General features: G+C 34.8%; 1 protein-coding gene across 5 annotated transcripts in view; it reads right to left on the bottom strand.

Annotated features, from left to right (window-relative positions):
* The window catches only part of CDH18 (cadherin 18), a 581,148-nt gene that overhangs the window by 49,851 nt on the left and 511,497 nt on the right, over positions 1-19,800 (bottom strand). For all 5 annotated transcript variants that reach the window (XM_054817515.1, XM_054817514.1, XM_054817518.1 and 2 more), the window contains 2 exons: positions 7,666-7,853; positions 880-1,133 (listed from right to left, as the gene is read on the bottom strand). In XM_054817515.1, coding sequence (XP_054673490.1) covers positions 880-1,133; positions 7,666-7,853 — 442 coding nt within the window. The remainder of the gene's footprint in view (positions 1-879; positions 1,134-7,665; positions 7,854-19,800) is intronic.

A 19,800-nucleotide genomic window follows, 5' to 3' on the forward strand; every position in this document is an offset into this window, starting at 1 on the left:
CAGTTCTGTTATCATAAAAAGTATTCTGGCCAAAGCAGCAACACAGAAATCTTCCTTCCTTCCTTTTTTTTTTTCTCTTTTTCTTTTTAATGAGAACATTTTCTTTAAGAATGAATTTCATTAAAAAGCCTATAAAAATCTTTCCTTCGTAGTATGTTACATATTCACTTAGCTTTCAAATGATGTATCTGATGCTGCAAGTGTTTGTTTCTCATCAGTTTGCCTTAGACCTTGCAATGGGAGATGACACGACATATCCCTGGCAACATCAGTGGGGTGCATTATTACACCCATACTATTCTTTCGATACTCCACTAACACTGAAGGATATTACAAAGTAATGGCTTCCTCCTCAAACACAATTTTGCAAAAATTATACTGCTTGTCTGTGAGGAAAGGCATACCTAAACAAGTTCCTGTCTTGCACAAGCACCTGGGACAACTACAGTGTGGCAAGCCTGCAGAGGGCGAGCACAATACCGGTATGCAAGGGGAAAACCAGCATTATGATCCTGAGCAGATTTACAACTAGTGGCAGGATACTGCTTGGCAGCAGGCCAGTGAAGTGCACCATTTTATATGATGTGGTAACATATACTGGCCTTGTGCAGTGGGCCGTCTGGAGAGATGCTGTTACAGGAACTAGTGCACAAAGACCTTTGCTCAGACCGATGGCTAGATGGCAATTTCAGTGCAAACCAATGAAAGGTTGAAGATTATGTTATTAAATCTAAACCTTACACACTGATCATGACACTGTTCTGACCAATGTTTCCTTTTATGTACTAAAATAAAAGACATAGTTTCATACATTCCAGGTCACATTAACCCTTTAGTCAGTGGAATTCAATGATGTCATATAATTTGGACTTATGATACCTCACTAAACTGTTGGCAGTGTCAGGATCTTGTGCCGTTACTGTGCCAACAGCAGTCCCAATCTTCGCATTTTCATAAACTTCCATGACATAGGAAGGCATAGTGAAGAGCGGAGGTTCATCCACATCACCAACGATGATCTTCAACATTGTTACATCTTTGAATGGTCCCAAGTGCGAAAAGCGGAAATCAAGGTGAGTATTTGCTCCTTCTATATTAAGTGTATATGATTTCTTTTTTTCATAGTTGAGTGGCTGTTGGCAGAAAAAAAGATTTATCAATGCCATTCTGTGCTTCGGTTTAGCCTGCTAGCAAGCTAACTACATCTTTTTCGTTTAACTTAAACCACATTTCTTCATGTTACATTTCTTCATGTATCATTCTGTGATATTCTGGCAGCCACTGCCATACCTTGTAAGTAGAAGGATATACATGAAGCAGGATGGATTCAGGTTTTCTCTACAACATAACTGGGGTTAAGGTACCAGTCTTGGAAAAACTTAGGGTTTAGAATGAGCCTCAGATTCTTCTTCTGTGATAATATAAAGTCTCTGGATTTTATCACCTTTCAATTTTTATCGGTCAATGCTAAATATTGAAAAGGATAGAGAATGATGTATCCCAAATTAAATTAACTTCATATCTTTAATTAATAAGTTTAATAGACTGTAATAGGGATATTTAAATTCTTTTGGGCATCTCTTCTCTTAAATCCTCAACTGAAAAAAGCAGTTTCAGGAAAAGAGTTATGATAAGAGACAGAAACTTAAATGTATAAGAATAGCATAAACATGTGCTTGTGTGCTTTTCTAATCAGAAAGGTTGCATCCCTATATTCTAGATAATTTTCTTTTCAATTCTTCACCAGCAACAATGAGAGAGACAACTCTTCAGCCTATCTCACCATATACTGCTGTGCTGCACATGGATTATGCCATCATAAATGGGAAGAAAGTCTGGGGTTATGCCTTTTATAAGGCCTAATGTTCCAGTAAAACCCAGCCCCCCTGTACCATCCACCAGAAGAAGCGCCCCTGCCACTTTAGCATTCCTCTGTTATTTAAAGCAATAGATTCCTACTAGGAATCTTTCCTCTCCACTAGTAAGGAAGAAGCTGGGGGTCTGACTCATATATCACACATCATGGATAGTTTCTTTCTTAGGAGTCGCATTTCTTGCTTGTTATTTACACGTGAAAATTTCATCTTCCTAGTTCAGCTAGTTTTCAGATTATTGTGAAGTAATTTTACTGACCTGATATATTTATTTTAACCCTACATTAGCTTGCCATTACACTGCCTTATGCAAGATACAAGATAAACATAACACACCCAACTCTCAACTCTTCCAGTGTCAGACTGTTATGTAGTAGAGGGGACTAAAAGGATATTTAACTTAAAAGTACACAAGTAATGAAGTTCTGTTAGCAGAGATATAATTAAGCAATGTTTTTACTGGAAGCCATGTTTACAGGACCACAACTATTTTGAGTTGGTTTCTTCAGTCTCACTAAAGGAACGGACTACTTTTCATAGAGACCCCATCAAGAATTCCATGTGAGAAGTTATTTTTCTATATATTGTCTGTTAGTTCTAATTACTGAAAAAGCTTTAAGAAATACCAGTTCAGTCCCAGGCAGTCATAGGACAGATTGCAAGTTTCAGATTGCTATTTTTGTAAATGTGCTTCTATGTTGAGCAAAAGCACTCGTTCTTGATAATACACACCTCAATACTTACTGGGTTACAAACTTCTAGCTTCAGCCAATTTATAAAGAAGGACAGGTAGGTTAATATTTATTATCATACTGAGCAAAGCAGGTAGTTTGTACAGATAGATAGATAGATAGATATATACACACACACACTACCACTAAGTTTCCAACAGTCTTGGAACACAAGCATAACACTAAAAGAAGTTGAATAAGCATGGATTTATTTTTTTTTTAGAATCAAAATTATCATGACATTATGGCATGGCAGAATTCCACTATGACCAGTATCATTCTGTGTGGATCTGACAGCCTGCCTGAACAGAACTCAGTACAAGTATTCAAGCCTTCGGCCAAGGCTAAACTGATATTTCCTATCACCTCAAAAAGTGGAAAAGTAGTACTTAAGGCAAGAAATATGAGGAACTCAATGTGTGATTTGTCAATGTCAGAGTGTATTTTGTAGATAAAATCTACAGTAAATTTGACTGATGATGTATGAGAAGAATAGTTGCTCAGGATTTATATATGCTATATATTTCTTTGATTTCTCCTCTGTGTGTGGAAGGGAAATTAATTAATTCTCTTAACTCTAATAGTATGAGACTTTTTTGTATTTTGCTTTCTCTGTCTCCCTTTCCTGAATGTAAAAATAAAAATTTTAAAGGCATGGAAATTTACCATAGCCTGATAAATCTATTACTATATAAAAAAAAAAAAAAAAAAGAGATAAGTATACTACTCAATTAAATCAATTCATAGAGAAATATGTTTAGTAAATTCTAACTCAGATGTTCATTAATTTATGATATATTTATGTTATGAGCAGGGTAATATTAAATAGTAATTTGCATCACTCTGCAGCATATATATTCTAAAATTAAACAAGTTTACAATTGTAACTACGATGCCTTTTTGGAAAATTAACTTAAATTTATACTGACAATGACTGGATTAGGTTGTATAGGAAGATGGATTAATTGCTCCCAGAAAAAAACACAAGGAGTAACACAAAGTCTTGTTTTCTTTCATTTATGTAGTTATTCAATCAGATGACACTTTTTTTTTTTCCTCTAGAAATACAAGAATAATCCATTCAGATAATCAGAAAAAGCTGACATTTCAAGCATAGCCAAAGCAGTGTTTACTTTCATTTTCTTTCTTCTTCCCATAATGTCTCTGAATTAAAGACTCAGATACTGGGACATAAGAGAAAAAAAGCTTCTGCTTCTGCATTGTGATTCACAGAGGTTAAAAAACAACACTATTTTCAACATTAAGCTATTTCAGACAGAAAAGACACACACTGTACTAAGGATTACTATTACCAGGGGTCACAACTAGTATATTTTTTTTTCCAATTTTTCTTGTTCTCTCCTGAGGAGAAGTAAGGAAATTTAAACGAAAAGCAAGCCCTGTGATATTCCAAATCTTTGAACAACACACAAGGACAGTTGTTACATCATTTTTCCTTTTACTTTTGATAAAATATTAAAAAAATAAAATCTTTTTCCAATTTGAATTTACAGAACTGTATTTTGCTGGGCTTAAACATTGTGCATGTGTTAAAATTGACATTTTAAGAACAAATTGGGCCCCCATTTATAGCACGTCTAATGCTGTGCTAAGAAATTTGCTCATAGACTCATCCATTATTTCAGATAATCTGAGCTGTTTACCAGTAGGAGGTTTTTATTTGCCCCCCCCCCCTCCTTTTTTATGATCTATTAATCAACATTCAGCTTCAAATGCCTAAACTAAATTCAGCAAGAGTTTGGGTATAAAAACGATAATGCAAAGTAATTTATATTTATAAAGGAAATATTTCAACTATCCCATCAGATTCACAATAGGACTCATTTAAGTCCAAACACAAAGATGTGGCTCTGTCCTGCCTGACCCTTTGCTCTCTCCAAGAGAAGCAAATACTCAAATAAATGACTTGTAAAGACATTCACCTGTAATGTGTAAAACCTAAGTTTAAATTTTCCCTCATTTTACTCACAGAGAGGCCTTGAATATCAGTCACCTATATCAGTCATTAGCTGTAGCTGTAAGATGAGAGGCAGCACTTTCCTGTCTCTCTAGAATTCTAGATTTACTTAAAAGTGTCCCAGTGCTGAAGATTATGAACTCTTTCCTGGAAAGACAAGTAAACATTTAAATTTTAGATGGACCTAAAAAGAGTTTTTCTTCATGTTTCTTACTTTCCCAAATAACAATGTCTTTCCATGACAATTACCCACATATCTTCTGTATGTATTCATTGATTATTATGATTTTCATGCAAAACTGGAAATACTAAATGGAGTTCAAGTGACCAGTCACAGGGCTAACAGGAAAATACTGCTGTTCATTATACTGCAGTCTGTTTCTTATATCAGACTCCCAAAAGGAACAGCAGAATTTTATGAGAAGTAAATAGCTGTTTCCTGAACATTTCCAGTCTCATTATACAAAATGGAAGAGACACGGGCTGTTCAGACCATTTTTTCTGGGAAGCCTGAATGAAACTTGCTGACTTGAGGTCAGGAAAGTTCTAGCATACTTCTCCAAAAGTCACAAGAAGGGGAGAACATGCTGACCAGTCATTCTCTGAAGGATCCAGAAAGAAATGGCTTTCACTGTGCTATTTTGTTTTGGTTTCCTCTAGTCTCCCCCACAAACAAGGAATTGCACGAGGCAAAGGGGAAATCCTTCATGACAGTTTGCAATCAACCCTTTGTGGAAGGATCTTTGAGACTGAAGGGTGGCTCCACAGGGTTCGTCAATAGGGGAGATAATGAAAGTACCGGACCTGTTGGGTCAGCCCAGAATGAGACCATTGAAAAGATTCCTTCCAACACTCACAGACTTTGCATGCCTGTTGAATACCCTAGCATGGAGGCACTGAGAAATTTGATTTTTGCCTCAGAACCTCAAATACGTGAAGTTTCAAAAGGTTTGAGGAGGACTTGTAATATTCAGGCACAATTATATCATTACTCCTGGCTTTTCTGATGTGCCTGCTATACATTCTTCTAGAGAAGGATTAGAGGACAAATCAGTCTATTCTACTGTCATAGAAGGTACTGGGATCTGATACACGAAACAAAACCGATTCTGTTCTTAGAGGAGATTATCTATTTTGGGTAGGCTATAAAACTAATTCACCTTCAAACCCAATCTAAATTAAAAGTAATTACAGCACACAGTGTATAAAATGCTTACTAAACTGCATACAAGATCTGAGTAAAAAAACCCCACAAAAACCAATTAAAAAAATGAGATCACCTTTTTTGTACTGTACAAGGGGATACTATAACTTCTCTGAGGAAAGAATGGAGGTATTCCACACCAATTTATGTAGCTTTAAGTGCTGAATTTCTGCTCAACTGAAATATAACATTACCTAAGCAAAATGTATCCCTTCTTGTCTTGATAGGAAAATGATTCAAATCACTGTCATCTGTATCTATAAGAACAGGCAACATATGCCTTTGTCAGATTCTAAAACAGTGAAAATTTCTTTAAAGCTATTTTGTCTGCCAAACCCAGTAAGGAATGTGATTTTACACTTTTTATGTATGGACTCTTTCATTTTGCTGCAAATTCTTCCTTTCTGCTTCATGTTCTCAATATGTGTAAATGTTGTATTTAATCAACAATAGTCATAGTGAACTTTTAAAGAGAGAATGATGCTCATTTTGAAGAAGAAATAAGGGATTATGGCATTAGCTACATCAAGGCCACCAGGAAATAAGTTCAGTGGTGTAAAAACAACAGAGTTTACTTTTATGTGGCTGAAAGAGGTGGGTATTACACAACCTTTATAAAAGACACTGAATTAACGCTTTTAAAGATACTGAGAGAGATAGGAAAACTTTTGAAATCATTAAGAATTTTAAAAATAACATTTCCTTCAGATAGAAAATCTTTTTTAAGATACTAAATAAAAAATTACATAATTACATACATCTTCAGATGCAAAAAACCCCATTCTTTATGATAGTTTTTATTTATTCCCTTTTCCCATATTTTCTCTGGTTTTCATTCCTCCTACCATTAATCAGGCCCAGAATACATATTACTAAATATGAATACAAATTCACTTTTATTTTTTAGGCTGTATCGATATAATTGATGCCTTCAAGATGCAAAAACAACAAATCCATGTGAGAATTGCTAATTGATGTCTGTTAGTCCAAATGAAAACTAAAATAAAGACATTATTTCCCTTTCTTGGAAAAGTTTTTTAAAAAATATTACTTAAATACAATAACCCATCTCTCTGGGTTATTATAAAAGTAAATGTAAATCTAGCCATAGAATATTAGCATAAGTTGGCAGATACTTCAGGAAACGTTCACTATGAACTCAGCTCATAGGACTTAATATGGAGATGAAATTATCTAAGGAGTTAGATTTGTGCATGGAATTCAGTTAAGAATTAAATTAAATGGCAAGAACACTTTGTAATTAATAGTTTAAATAGACTGGGATAAATACAGGAAATTCATATAAATGATAACTGTGTGATGGCTTGACCAGTTATGTTTTGAGTCTTTATAAGCAAGTCGGTGTTTACATTACACAGTGCACAGTACTTGACCACTTAAATGCCAGCTGGCAAGTAAGTCAAAGAATAACAGTCTATGAAAACTGAATTATACATTCATTGTCACAGATAACCTTTCTATGTCAAGATCCATGCAGTATGAGGACAACAGTACAACTTTCAGCCAAATTTTACTTCTTTCAAATAAATTTAATGTGCAAAACCATCATTCAGAAAAATTAAAATATCTTAATCAAAAATTCAGTAAGTTTTAGTTTATTATTAATATTAGATATGACCATTCAAAAAGCACAGGAAATTTAAATAACTGTTTCTTTCCTTGAATTTCTTTTCTCCTTGCCTTTCCTGCAAAGATTTGAAATATCTCAGGAAGCAACATGGAGAAGCTTACGCTGCTGAAGTTCATGGTTCAATAGGTTTACACAGTAAAATATTTTCATTATGGTATCTGCTTATTCAGCATTTATAATTACATTTTAATTACATACACAGGGAACTTTCAAAGTCTATTGCTTACCTTCTTCAGGGAAAGAATTCCTTCCCTTGTTTCTTTGTCAGTAGATATGGAGAACACCCCAGAGCCATCACCATTTATAATTGTGTACTTCATGTCTGCATTTGACCCAGTGTCTGCATCATTTGCTTTGATTTTGCCAACTGCTGATCCAACTTGAGCTGATTCAGGAACATACAGCTGATAATGTTCTGAGGGGAAAAAAAAACCACAATAGCTTGGACATTTTCTAGCCAATCTAAATTAGAGAAACATTATGTGCTTGATACACTTCTGAGTAAATGGAAAAGTATTTCCTATGCAAAATTCACAAATTCATGAAAGAATTTTAAAGGGAATTGTATTTTACTTGAGATGCCTTCATTCCCTATTCAAAATCCAAATTACCTAATGCAGGATTTTGGCTGTAAGTTATTTTTGCTGTTCATCACATAACACAGATATTAACTCTGAAGCTTACTTCACACCAGTACTTTTAAAGGTTTATCTTCTCCATAACCAAAATATAGTTATCTTCACCAACTTACCATCAAATGAGTAGTCAAATGAGTACTTTTGAAGTGGAAAATCATTGTATGTTATATTTAGATTTTTTTTTTTTTGAAATTTCATCAGTTTTGCAATAATGTATCAACATTTTTCAACATGGAATCCACACATATATTTTTTCCACGGAACTATGTAACAAATCCTAATATTTTACCATTAGCACTTTGTAGTGTTTTTGTCACAGCAGAAAATGCTTTGCACACAAATTTTAATTGGCATCCACAGTAAAGAAAAATCAACATAATGTCTGCATGAAAGTATTACACAATTGTGCCCATAAAAAGCATCCATAACAACTATGACCTCCTTTCAATGTTTTAATCACCTGTTACATTAATCATTAGAAAATTTTTTTTTTTTTTTTTTGAAAGACAATTTTCTTAACTGTCTCTATCCGTTTGGATTAAATCTCCTAACAGGTATACAAAGTTGCTTGGGGGACAGGAAGGTGCCACAAGGAGCAAAAGGTAGTGAACAGACACGATGTGATGACATAAACCTCAATTTCCATCCGAAACTAGGCCAGAAAGACAGCTCAAAGATATTTTCTCCAATACTGCTAGTGTTGTAACACAGCAGGAATGCTGAAACCTACCAGCATTGAAAAGGAGAACACAGATTCAACAGGTGTCACATACTGACCCCCCCTCCCCAAACAACACCCCATCCAAATCCCTCCCCAACAGTCTGCACAGTTTATATCACAGGCCAACCATCGACACAGAAAAGAGAGCAAAATAACAGCTTCTGTTATTACATATCTTCTGAAATTCTACAAAGTTTCTTCTATATTCCTCTTAGGCATTCTGCAATAGTGACTGCAATAGTGCAACACTGAGGTGCAGGACAGTGGATCAGAAGATGCTACATATTAAAACTAACATGTTGATACAGTTCGCTGAGTTTAAACCAGCTAGCATGACTGCAGAGGTGCCCTCGGCAAGCATGTAGAAAGAGAAAGGCAAATTTTAACTTTAATTAAACCTGCATTATGGCAGCAAAACACTACTTGTTGGATGGACTGAAGAAATTATGAAACTACAGAAGTTGCAAATGCAAAGGGAATGGTTGTTATCAATAAAATACAACTAATTTTAGACAACTGCTAGGAAATAGAAGATTTCATTACAAATTTGTCTAATTACTTGCACAATGGTTCCTAAACCTATTTATAGTCCTGATTTTTTTTTTGTAATGCTAGCCCATAAAACTAATAAACAAATATTAGTATGTGAAGGATGAACGAGTGCCCTAAACTTTGTTAGTACCAATGGAAAGAGAGGTTTCCTAGGAAAACAAAAAATAAGTTACCACGCATTAGGGAAATCTCAAGGGAAACAAGAAATGTCCAGCAGAACAAGAGAAAAAGTATAATTTACCATGTAAAAAAGAAAATACCATCACTGACGTAACAGGAAAATTGCTAAGTAGTTGATTCAATTAAAACACATAGTTAATTCTTTGATGTAATTCTTTGATATGCATATAAAGCCATCTTCACAAATTTCCAAATAAATGCTCTGCAATGCATTCTTTTGCAATGCTTCATGCTTAGAGATGATGTCAACTGACACTTTCATATTGCTGGTTGCTTTATTTCATACATAAAATTATAGTGATGGGATGAGATTCATTTTCAACTTTACTTATTGTTAAAATAAATGTGAAATGTGGTCTTTTGACACTTTTGCTCTGACTAATGCATTCCAAAAAGGAAAATGTTGAGGCCATAAAGAATATGTTATGTAGAGGCCATAAAGAATATGTTATATAATCAAGCCACTTCAGGAACTGGAAGTGTTATAACCCATATGAAAGGGTGAACTAATTAGAGACTTCCAAATAGTCAAGCTAGTTCAAATATATCCACATGACATGACACTCTGCTTTATAATCACACCCCAAGTGTTAGCCATCTGTTTCAGAAAACCATTTTACTGATACCAGCTTCAAACATTCTGAAATACTAAAACTTGAAGCAAAACAAATATTTGAAATCACTCATTAATTTTTTGTCAGTATTTGTAGAACTGAAATGTTTCAAAAAAATAGATGGAATGAAAACTGTTAAAAAATAAAAACTCTTAGATCATAAGTTCAGAAATGTCTCCCAACAAGTATTTAACCGCTGCTTCGCAGAGCCAGTCTGAAGATCTCATACAGATATGAGCCAAATAGATAATTACAAACAATACTATCTAAAACCAACAAACACATAAGAGGATAAAATTCAGCAACATGAAGGTTAGATAAAATATAGACATTTATTTAGGCTAGTGGTGCAAATTGGAAATGTTCTGACTAAACACTAAATTGTTGTAAATTTTATTACTGGAAAGTAGAAGAACTGACTGAAGGCTCAACTGAACATTTCCTTGGGCATTGAACAAATTTTGATAGGACATTAAAAATGATGTGAGATGTATATACTGTGAATTTATGATTCTTTATTGTAGGCTATGAATCTGTCTCAACCCTCTAAAAATTGGTTGGGAAGTTAGGAGCCCTGAGGATCAGGTACCAGTCTATGAAAACTGTTGCACCAAATCTGCCCAAGTTGAACAGATTGTTCCTATGCTCCCAGCATCGCAGCCTTCCAGGAGCTGTTGTAAAGCAGAAATTTCAAACTGTCTTGGGGATGCTTGAAATTGTTCTAGAGGAGCTGCCCGGTGGCTTACGGATCAAGATTCTGTAAAGGTTTATTTGGTTCTCAACTTTTATGTTAACATTCACTCAGATGCATTCACTTAGCTCATGAAATGAGTAAATCAATACTCTTTTCCAGTTAATGTACTATATAGGATAGTCATACCACTTTGCAGGACTTTAATCTATGTTAATTAAAACATTGTTCAAATACATACAGGTGACCTTCATCTTTCTTTCAATAAACTATACGGCTTATCTGTCACTATAGTACAGAAACAATTTATTGATCTGTAGAACAATTTACTTCTCATTTCAATTATCCTACAGGCAACCTATAATGCTGTGGTTTACTCTCAGAGAAGTAACTTCTCTGTCTGAATCTCTCAAAAAAAAGAAGTATCATAGAATCATAGAAGCAACGGTTTGGGTTGGAAGGGACCTTAAAGATCATCTAGTTCCAAACCCCCCTGCCATGGGCAGGGACACCCTCCACTAGACCAGGTTGCCCAAAGCCCCATCCAACCTGGCCTTGAACACTTCCAGGGATGGGGCATCCACAGCTTCTCTGGGCAACCTGTTCCAGTGCCTCATCACCCTCACAGTGAAGAATTTCTTCTTACTATCTAATCTAAATCTGCCCTCTTTCAGTTTCAACCCATTACCCCTTGTCCTGTCACTACTTGCCCTTGTGAACAGTCCCTCTCCATCTTTCCTGTAGGCCCCAGTATGACAATATTTAATGCAACTTAATAAGCATGTTATTCACTTTATTCATTAATCTATTTTGTTGATAATTTTTACTTACTTTTATAGGTTATAACGTCCTCTGAACAGTAGCAATCACGTTACTTAACAAAGGACGGGAGGAGAGGCATAATATTGAACTAATAGACAAATAAGTAAATATTTGGCCTGTTTGTTATTTGTTTATCCAAAGTATAGTTTTAGTAACATGAAGATAAAACTGCTTGGTGATGAACCAACAGATGCATTCATTCATACATCACAGCTTGTACACTGACGGCTTTGTCTATCTACTAGCAAATTGATAAACACAGCAACTGATTGCCTTAACATAAAATACCACCATATCCTAAACGTATATTGAAGTGCTATGTGAAGAGTTTGCTTGAACCTACAACCAGCTAAATAGTCATAAGCCAAACTGATAAGCTACGGAGAATAAATAGACAGTGAGCCAGGCTTAACGTCTGACGATTATGAGCACAAAATTCAACTGGCAGCCAATTAACAGTTGTTCAGGAATCAAAACTGTGACCAAAACTATTTCATGTCTTAATTAATGACCTGAATGATGGGTTGCATGTACTTGCAGCAAGTAAGTGGACAATACCAACTTGGGAAAAAGTGGTCAGTATGCTAGAGAGCAGGGTTGCTGTTCAAAGGGACCTGGACAGGCTGGAGAGATGGGCTGACAGGAACCTCATGGCATTCAATGACAGCACCAGGGGAAGAATAATCACAGAGTCACAGAATGGTAGGGGTTGGAAGGGACCTCAGAAGATCATCTAGTCCAACCCCTCTGCTAAAGCAGGTTCACCTAGAACAGGTTGCACAGGATCACATCAAGGTGGGTTTTGAATATCTCCAGAGAAGGAGACTCCACAACGTCTCTGGGCAATCTGTCCCAGTGCTCTGTCATAATGCCATTCTCCAGTACACGCTCGGGGCCAACCACATGTAAAGCAGCTATGCAGAAAAGGACCTGAAAAGGACCTTTCAAAACTTGACTAGACAAGGTCTTTAGTAACTTGATATAACTGAACCTGCTTTAAGCTGGGCTTTAGGTCAGATGACCTTCTGAAGGTCCCACATGAATTTATGTTGCTGGTATTCGTGAAGTTATGTCTCATGTTTTACTGCCAGCCATCTTTGATAAAACCAAAGTGCAGCTCCAACGGTGGACTGTGCTCAATCTTGCTTGGTGGCTTTCTACTACAAAGTTATTCTTCATTCTCAGAGCTGGTTGTTTTCATTACATGTAATAAATTATTCTGGATTTCTCTTTTGACACTGCAGTCCATTTTTCACAGTATATCTTGGACATTTGTTACATGTTCTTTACTATGCTTATTTTTAATATAATAAAATTAATTTTAATCCATCATCATGAATACAGTAACTTTTATGATTCTAGAAGCTCAGTCAATTTTATATCTACTGTCTTTGTTCTGAATATTCTTTTTTGATGACAACATCCCTTTCACACAGCTAAAATAAGGAAGAAATTTTTAAGATGTATGCTTGGCTTATTCTTCTTCTCTGCCAAAAAACCTGCTTTTACACTTTCTAAAAATATTTGAAGTGTAAGTGAAGTTATTTCTTAATTGCAAATATGATCCTAAAACAATCTTCAAAACTCAGATATTTTACTTGTCTTGAACCTTTGGAACACATAACACTCTTGGGTCAATTTAGGAAAAAAACATTCTTCTTGGTTGCAATAGACTCCTTTGGCTGGAAGAAGATTTATGTGTCCCCATGCCCCTGCTTTTTGCATCTCAGTGCAAAACAGGAGTTATGTTTGTGATTAAGACTATAATCAGTGATGAGTTTATGTTCCATGCAACTTCACATTTACGGACAGCAACTAAAAGTACCTGAGAACTTTGTGACTAATTCTCAGAGATCAAAAGTATTCTGACTTCCTGTAAAAAGTGTGAAGTTTATGCCACTCATGGATAAAAGCAGAAACAGAAAGAAAACTGGGTTTCCTGGATTTTCAGATTCAGTACTTTCCTGTAGGTACTGAATACCCAAATACACATTTTCTATGCAAATGGTGTGGGAAAAGCAATATATACACTCCATAATCTTCACTAATGAACAACTTAATGGTTGGGCGTGATCTGTAGCAGTCTCTAGAGCTGTGCTGCGTTGAGCATATTCTATGCCATTTAAAGGGAGACCACAGCTACATCAGGCAGCTTGGGTCAGCAGAGAGCAATAAGCAACACCTGTAAAAGGGATACTCTCCATTTAGACCGCGTTTGGTTTTGTTGTTTGTTTGTTTGTTTGTTTGTCCCTGGCATTAGCACAACTAGGATTGTGCTCCCATTGGGGTTTAGCTTCATAAAGCACATGAAAATGAAGAACAACCCTTAAAATGGAGAGTGGTCTGCTCCCAATTCTCCACTTGGTAAACAAACAAAACAAACAACCCACTCCCCTCTTTACCAAAACCGTTACTGCCTCATTCAGAACCCTTATAGAAAAAAAAATTCTATCTAGAGTATGTAAAAAATATTTTGATATATATGATATACGTAATGAGTAATCTACCTTGTACATAGAAATCCTCATAGACAATACCCAATTAAGTGAAATAAAAAATACTGCTAGACTCCATCCTACTGTTAGGAGTAAAGCTGATGCACATAGCTGGCATTAGAGCTTAGTATAAAGAACATATTTTCTACAAATATTTAGTCAGACTTCAACATAAATATATTTTTGCCCCTCCCAGCTTCCCTTTATATTTGAATTCTGTAAATAATTCTGTGATCAAATTTTATTGTTGTGAATTCTTGTTAAAGTAGAGTTTTTTAATTAGATACTTAAATAGTCTTGAAAAGTATTACATTTACTTCCTTTAATTTTTACAGTAAAAATCTAATTATGGGAATCACACTTATCTGCTCAGGAAAAAGAATATCACAAGACTTTCTATGCGATCAAATGCTCTTAAACTACTTATGTCAGATTTCAGTGATAAATTAAACAATTTGGTAGCTTTAATTTCCAATATTGTGCAAATATGAGAACGTATCAATCTTCTCACAAACAGAATAAGACGACAATTAAACAAATTGCTTCACATAATATTTTCCAGTCTATGGAAGCGTGCACTCAAAGATACATATACTTTATTTCTTATCTCTTAACTCTCTTTGGTACTTAATGAACATCATCATCTCTTTAGTAACGTATTCTTCATCTCACATATCCATCTCTTTAAGCATATCCTAGATGAATGGTTGATTCTAGCATGTTAGAAAGATGCAATGTAAGAGAAATTTTAGAAAATCACTCAGATCACTGAGGCTTGTCCCTTTTACCACTCTGTCTCCTCAGGACATTACTGATGCTAGCTGCTTTTTAAACATCCTGTTGTCCTTGTGCAGCCTTGCTAGGCAGGTGATTCTAAATACTTCTTCTGGAGAATCAAAAAAGCACCATATTTCTGTTATGTTTAAGACTAACAGCTGTTGTCTCTTGGCCTGACACATCCAAGTCACACACCTTCAGTGGGTAATACAAGCATATAATAGCATTTTTCCCCTTTACATGCACTCCTGGCTGTCACAGTCAGAAGGAAACTCATGTTCTGAAAATTGACAGAAATGGAAGCTTGAGAGCTCGCATTTACCTGCCCTACGTTCAGTTTCTGATGTGACACTTTAGCCATTTCTCAACAAAGAACAATTAAGGTCAGGAGGCGTGGAGAGTTACTTGTGATGATTCTCTGTAAAGGCAGAAAATCAGTATACTGAACACCAACTGTACTCACAAAGGAAATGTCACTCACTGGTCATTCACTTTGGAACCTGAGCACACACTTCAGAAACACAATTAATTGAAAAAATTCTCTGCCTTTAAGAATATGAGAGAAGCAAAATACTCATTAGCCATCAGAATTATGCCATGTGACTATTACAAAGAATATAGCTTCTAAAATGTACACACCCCATGAAATGCTTTGCCAGATTTTTACAGCAACCTTAAACATAGTCCTAACAGAATTCCTGACAAAAGAAAATCTTGCTCCCTTTCTTTCCTTACACAAATAACTAAAACTTGATTTATGTAGATATCATTGTAATTTTAAAAGTCTATACTGAAATATAGTTTACATCTGATCAGCACTAACAGATAGAATTTCTAGGTTATAAGTATTTCCATGTCTTTTTTATATCAAAGTTCCCCTGTTATTTAAGATTTCCTAATAATATACTAAAATGTTCTGGATTAATCTATGTCTCAAGTTAGCTGACATTAGTTGGCTGGGCAAGAATTCAGTTTTGCAGAAAACTGTCAGTATAAACCAGAGGTGTTTTAAGAGTGCAGCAAAAGAATTCTTTTTGAACAGCCCTTAAATTTTCTCATGAGAATTCATCCTTTAAATCTCCTTACGTTGACTCAATTTCACAACAGTACTAAAAAGAAGCTATATTTAAGTTTTAAGTAATACCTGTTTGGGACATAAAATATATTAATATAGGCTGCTGTATTTCCTTATCACCTAGAAATATCTAATTTCCTGGCATTTCCCCTGGCATGTACATATATGTTACTCATATTATCTTTTAATGAGATATTAATAATTGCCTTTCAGTAGATTGATCATGCACATCAGGCTCATCCCGCCTACTATTTGTACAAAGAGCTGCTTCTGAAGCTGACTTTGTCTTACCACTACGAAGGAAGAATGATCCTCCCTAAATTTTACAGATAGAAAAAAATAATCAAATAATATTATTATAATCTATATTTCTTTAGACGTCCTAGAACACATATATGATAAAAAAGTTGGCAATATGTAAACTATAATTCTAGAAAAGTATATCCTAAATTGTGAACTACCTGCAGAAACAAACAGTGAATATGGTAGTACCAAAAACTTAAATGAGGAACTCAGGAATAAGACAAATGAGAACAAAATAAAGTTTCCAGGATGGTAAGTTCACTTTTGAAGAAAGGGAATAAAGTTATATGCAGGAATATAACTTCTGAAGAACAAAATATTAGGGTTCTGTGCAAATCTGGCTTTAAATCAAGTTTCTACATGTCCCTCTAGCATGATTTACTAAAAAAACTAAGCACCTCTTCAGCAATAACTGATACTTGGGACTATTCAATTGCAATACATTTTACCTTTAGTATATTATAGCTAGTAGCTATTGGGAATAGTCACAAAGGTAGTAAGTGTTATAGTGTGAAAAATGAAAAAGGTATTCCTCCAGTTATAATGAAAAAAATCTTATTAAATAAACAACATTTAAATGCAGAAAATTTCTGGAATGAAATGCTTCCTACTACTCCCTGGACATTGGATCATTGCTGGAGTCATCATCATCACATAAACAACAGAATGAACAGGAAACTAGATTACTAAGTATGAACAAAATCTAATTTAAAAAGGTGCAGTTGATCAGGTATCAGCCATCTTAAGCCAAACCAGTTATCAAGTCCTTTTCTTGTTTTGTTTTAAATCTGAGTTTCCTGAGGACACACAACTTCCGTAATCATTTTAATTCAGTAGTCTCCAGTAACTTTTAACCCCTGTCCAATTTCAGGCAAATCTAACAAAAGGGCAGAGGCCTCAAAGACATTACAATTCTACAAACCTCTTAACAATTGGTTGAATAGAAGAGAAAGACCTGCTAAAAGAAAATCAGAGAAAATTCTGCTTTACTCATTGCATTTGGCAGCAGCCAAGCGGTGAATCAGCAGGCAGATAGCTCTGGACTAGTCACCGCAGGAGGGCGGGACAGTCTATAGTGCATGGCACTGGGGAGCGGGAGGATGCTGACGGTTACCTATGGGGATTATAGGAACTGGAGGTACTATGTGGAACAGGGGATATGGAAAAGACCATATCGGAGTATAAATTTCAAAAAAACCCCCAACCCAGCGGATATCTTTGCACTTAATTAGCTAATCAGTTATATTAATAAGGCTGGATAGTAGACACCTTACTAACACAGAACAGAGTTAATGTCTACTTCTGGGATGTGAGCTTACTTTTTCAGAATTAACTGGAGTATCTTCATACAACATTCCTATTTAAACATGGCTGTGTACTTTTCATTGTAAAAAGTGAGGCCAAACTAATTATGCATATAGATAATTTCACATTATGTCTATATACTGCCATGAAACAACCAATCTTCAACAATCAAACTTTATAAAACGTATTTTAAGCCATGAGTTGTATTTAAATTCTGTTTTATCCTAAAGAACTGAGCTAGATGTATCAAATAACAAAATCTACAAATGGAATATCAGGGAAATAATTTCCTTGTACAATTAGACTCTACACATAATAACTACAGATCTTCTACATGCTGTCCAGAGTGTAATTGTTAGCACTTGATGTACAAAACATGTCAGTGGAAGCATCTGCCTAGTGCGATGATCTTGATGCAATCAGAATCTATTCATCCTAAACAAAGCAAAACATGCAGAATCTATTCATCCTAAACAAGACCAGAGAGAATTAATGAAAGAAAACTATACAGAAAATTCTGATGTAACTCAAGACTGATAACAGTGTCATCAGTAGATGGAACATTTTCTATCAGATTACTGAAATAAATTTATGACTATGAAATTAAGGCCCTCAGCCATCAACCAAGTGGATCCATCAGTTGTAAAACTAACAAGAACTGAGAGATGCTGATTATTGAAAAGCAAAAATCTTCCCATGCACAGCATTGTCTGTCAGCTTTTATTAAATAGATAGTTCATTTATAACTGGAATCTCTAAAAAAAGGAAATTTGTGGTGATGAAGAAAAAGAAATCAGTATTGTACAAGATGCACTGAAGTAATTGATAAGCAAAATCTATTTGAGGTTTCAGGTTATTCTCCTGCTGAATTCACAGCCCCTTGCCAACTTCTGAGATATACTACTATGTTTTGCAAGCAGATTTTTTCAGCTATGTTTCCTATACCAGAGATTATTATTACCATGTATTTCAGAACTGCAGCCATCAGACTGATAAAATTATGCAGTAATGTTTCATATTCTTCCTCCTAGACTTTTTTGATATTTTGGAAAACTGTAGCTCTTCTGTTAATGATTTCTTTGAAAGAAAGTTGGCTACATTTAGAGCGAGTGCAGAAAAAAACACAGTAAATCAATTTAAGCAGATATATTTACAACCTCTATTTCTAAGTTTTAAATAAATTTTTAAAGTGTATCTTTAAAAGGGATAAATCCTACATACCTTACTCCATATGCATCTCTAATGAACACTGATCTACCAAAGCCAGAAAGGTACGATCTTTTAAATACAGACAATAAAACATATTTCTAAATAAAACAAATAATAACAGCATCAATCAGATGTGCTTCCCAGCATGTTCTCAAGTAAAGTACTCGTACAGTTAGAGTCAGATTGAAAACTCACGAGTATGGTAACGGAGAAAAGGAAACTAACCAAAAGAAAGTCTGTGGTTTAGCTGAGGCTCAGCCTGTCCCAAGGGTTATACACCTGATATGTGCAGTTTTGGTTAGCATTTCCCTTGAATTCAATTCTGAATGTGACAAGCCTCAGTAAGTCTCATTTAGCATTCCGTCTAATAAGGAAATTGAAGAGAAATTTAACTGAAAATCATGGCATACAAAGAACAGGGAAGAAAAATAAACAATGAAGTTATTCCTCTTAGTGCAATACTCCTGTATTATTGTAATAGTTCACGAAGCTAAGATGGCCTGATTTTAGATCGTCTATACTTTTGTTCTGTATTACTAACATATAACTACTGTTCTTTTGCAAAGGGTTTAAATTATACTTGTTGAAAAGGAGTGAAAAGCAATGTTACAGTCATAACTGTGGTATACAAATCCTGTGTAAGGAAAGGTAAAGCAAATGTTTTGTATTCTACAAGACTTGTTCTAGGATTAATATTTTCTGTTAAAAATGATGTTAAAATATATTTTTTATTTTGCTTTGTTAAATAATGAATTTTCATTAAATGTGAAATTATGTTTTGTAGTTTGCAATGTTATTTTTTGCATTTATTAGAATCTCTTAAAATGTATAAAATATAACCTGAACATATTTCTTCCATTTCTGAAAAAAATGTTAATACGGATAAAGAAATATATGTGCCAACATACAGTTCTGCCTGCCAGTCAATTTAATATCCAAAATCGTCCATTCAAAAAAAAGAGGCCAATTCTTGAAACTTG

This window comes from Grus americana, chromosome 2, assembly GCF_028858705.1.
Source record: "Grus americana isolate bGruAme1 chromosome 2, bGruAme1.mat, whole genome shotgun sequence".
NCBI lineage: Eukaryota > Metazoa > Chordata > Aves > Gruiformes > Gruidae > Grus > Grus americana.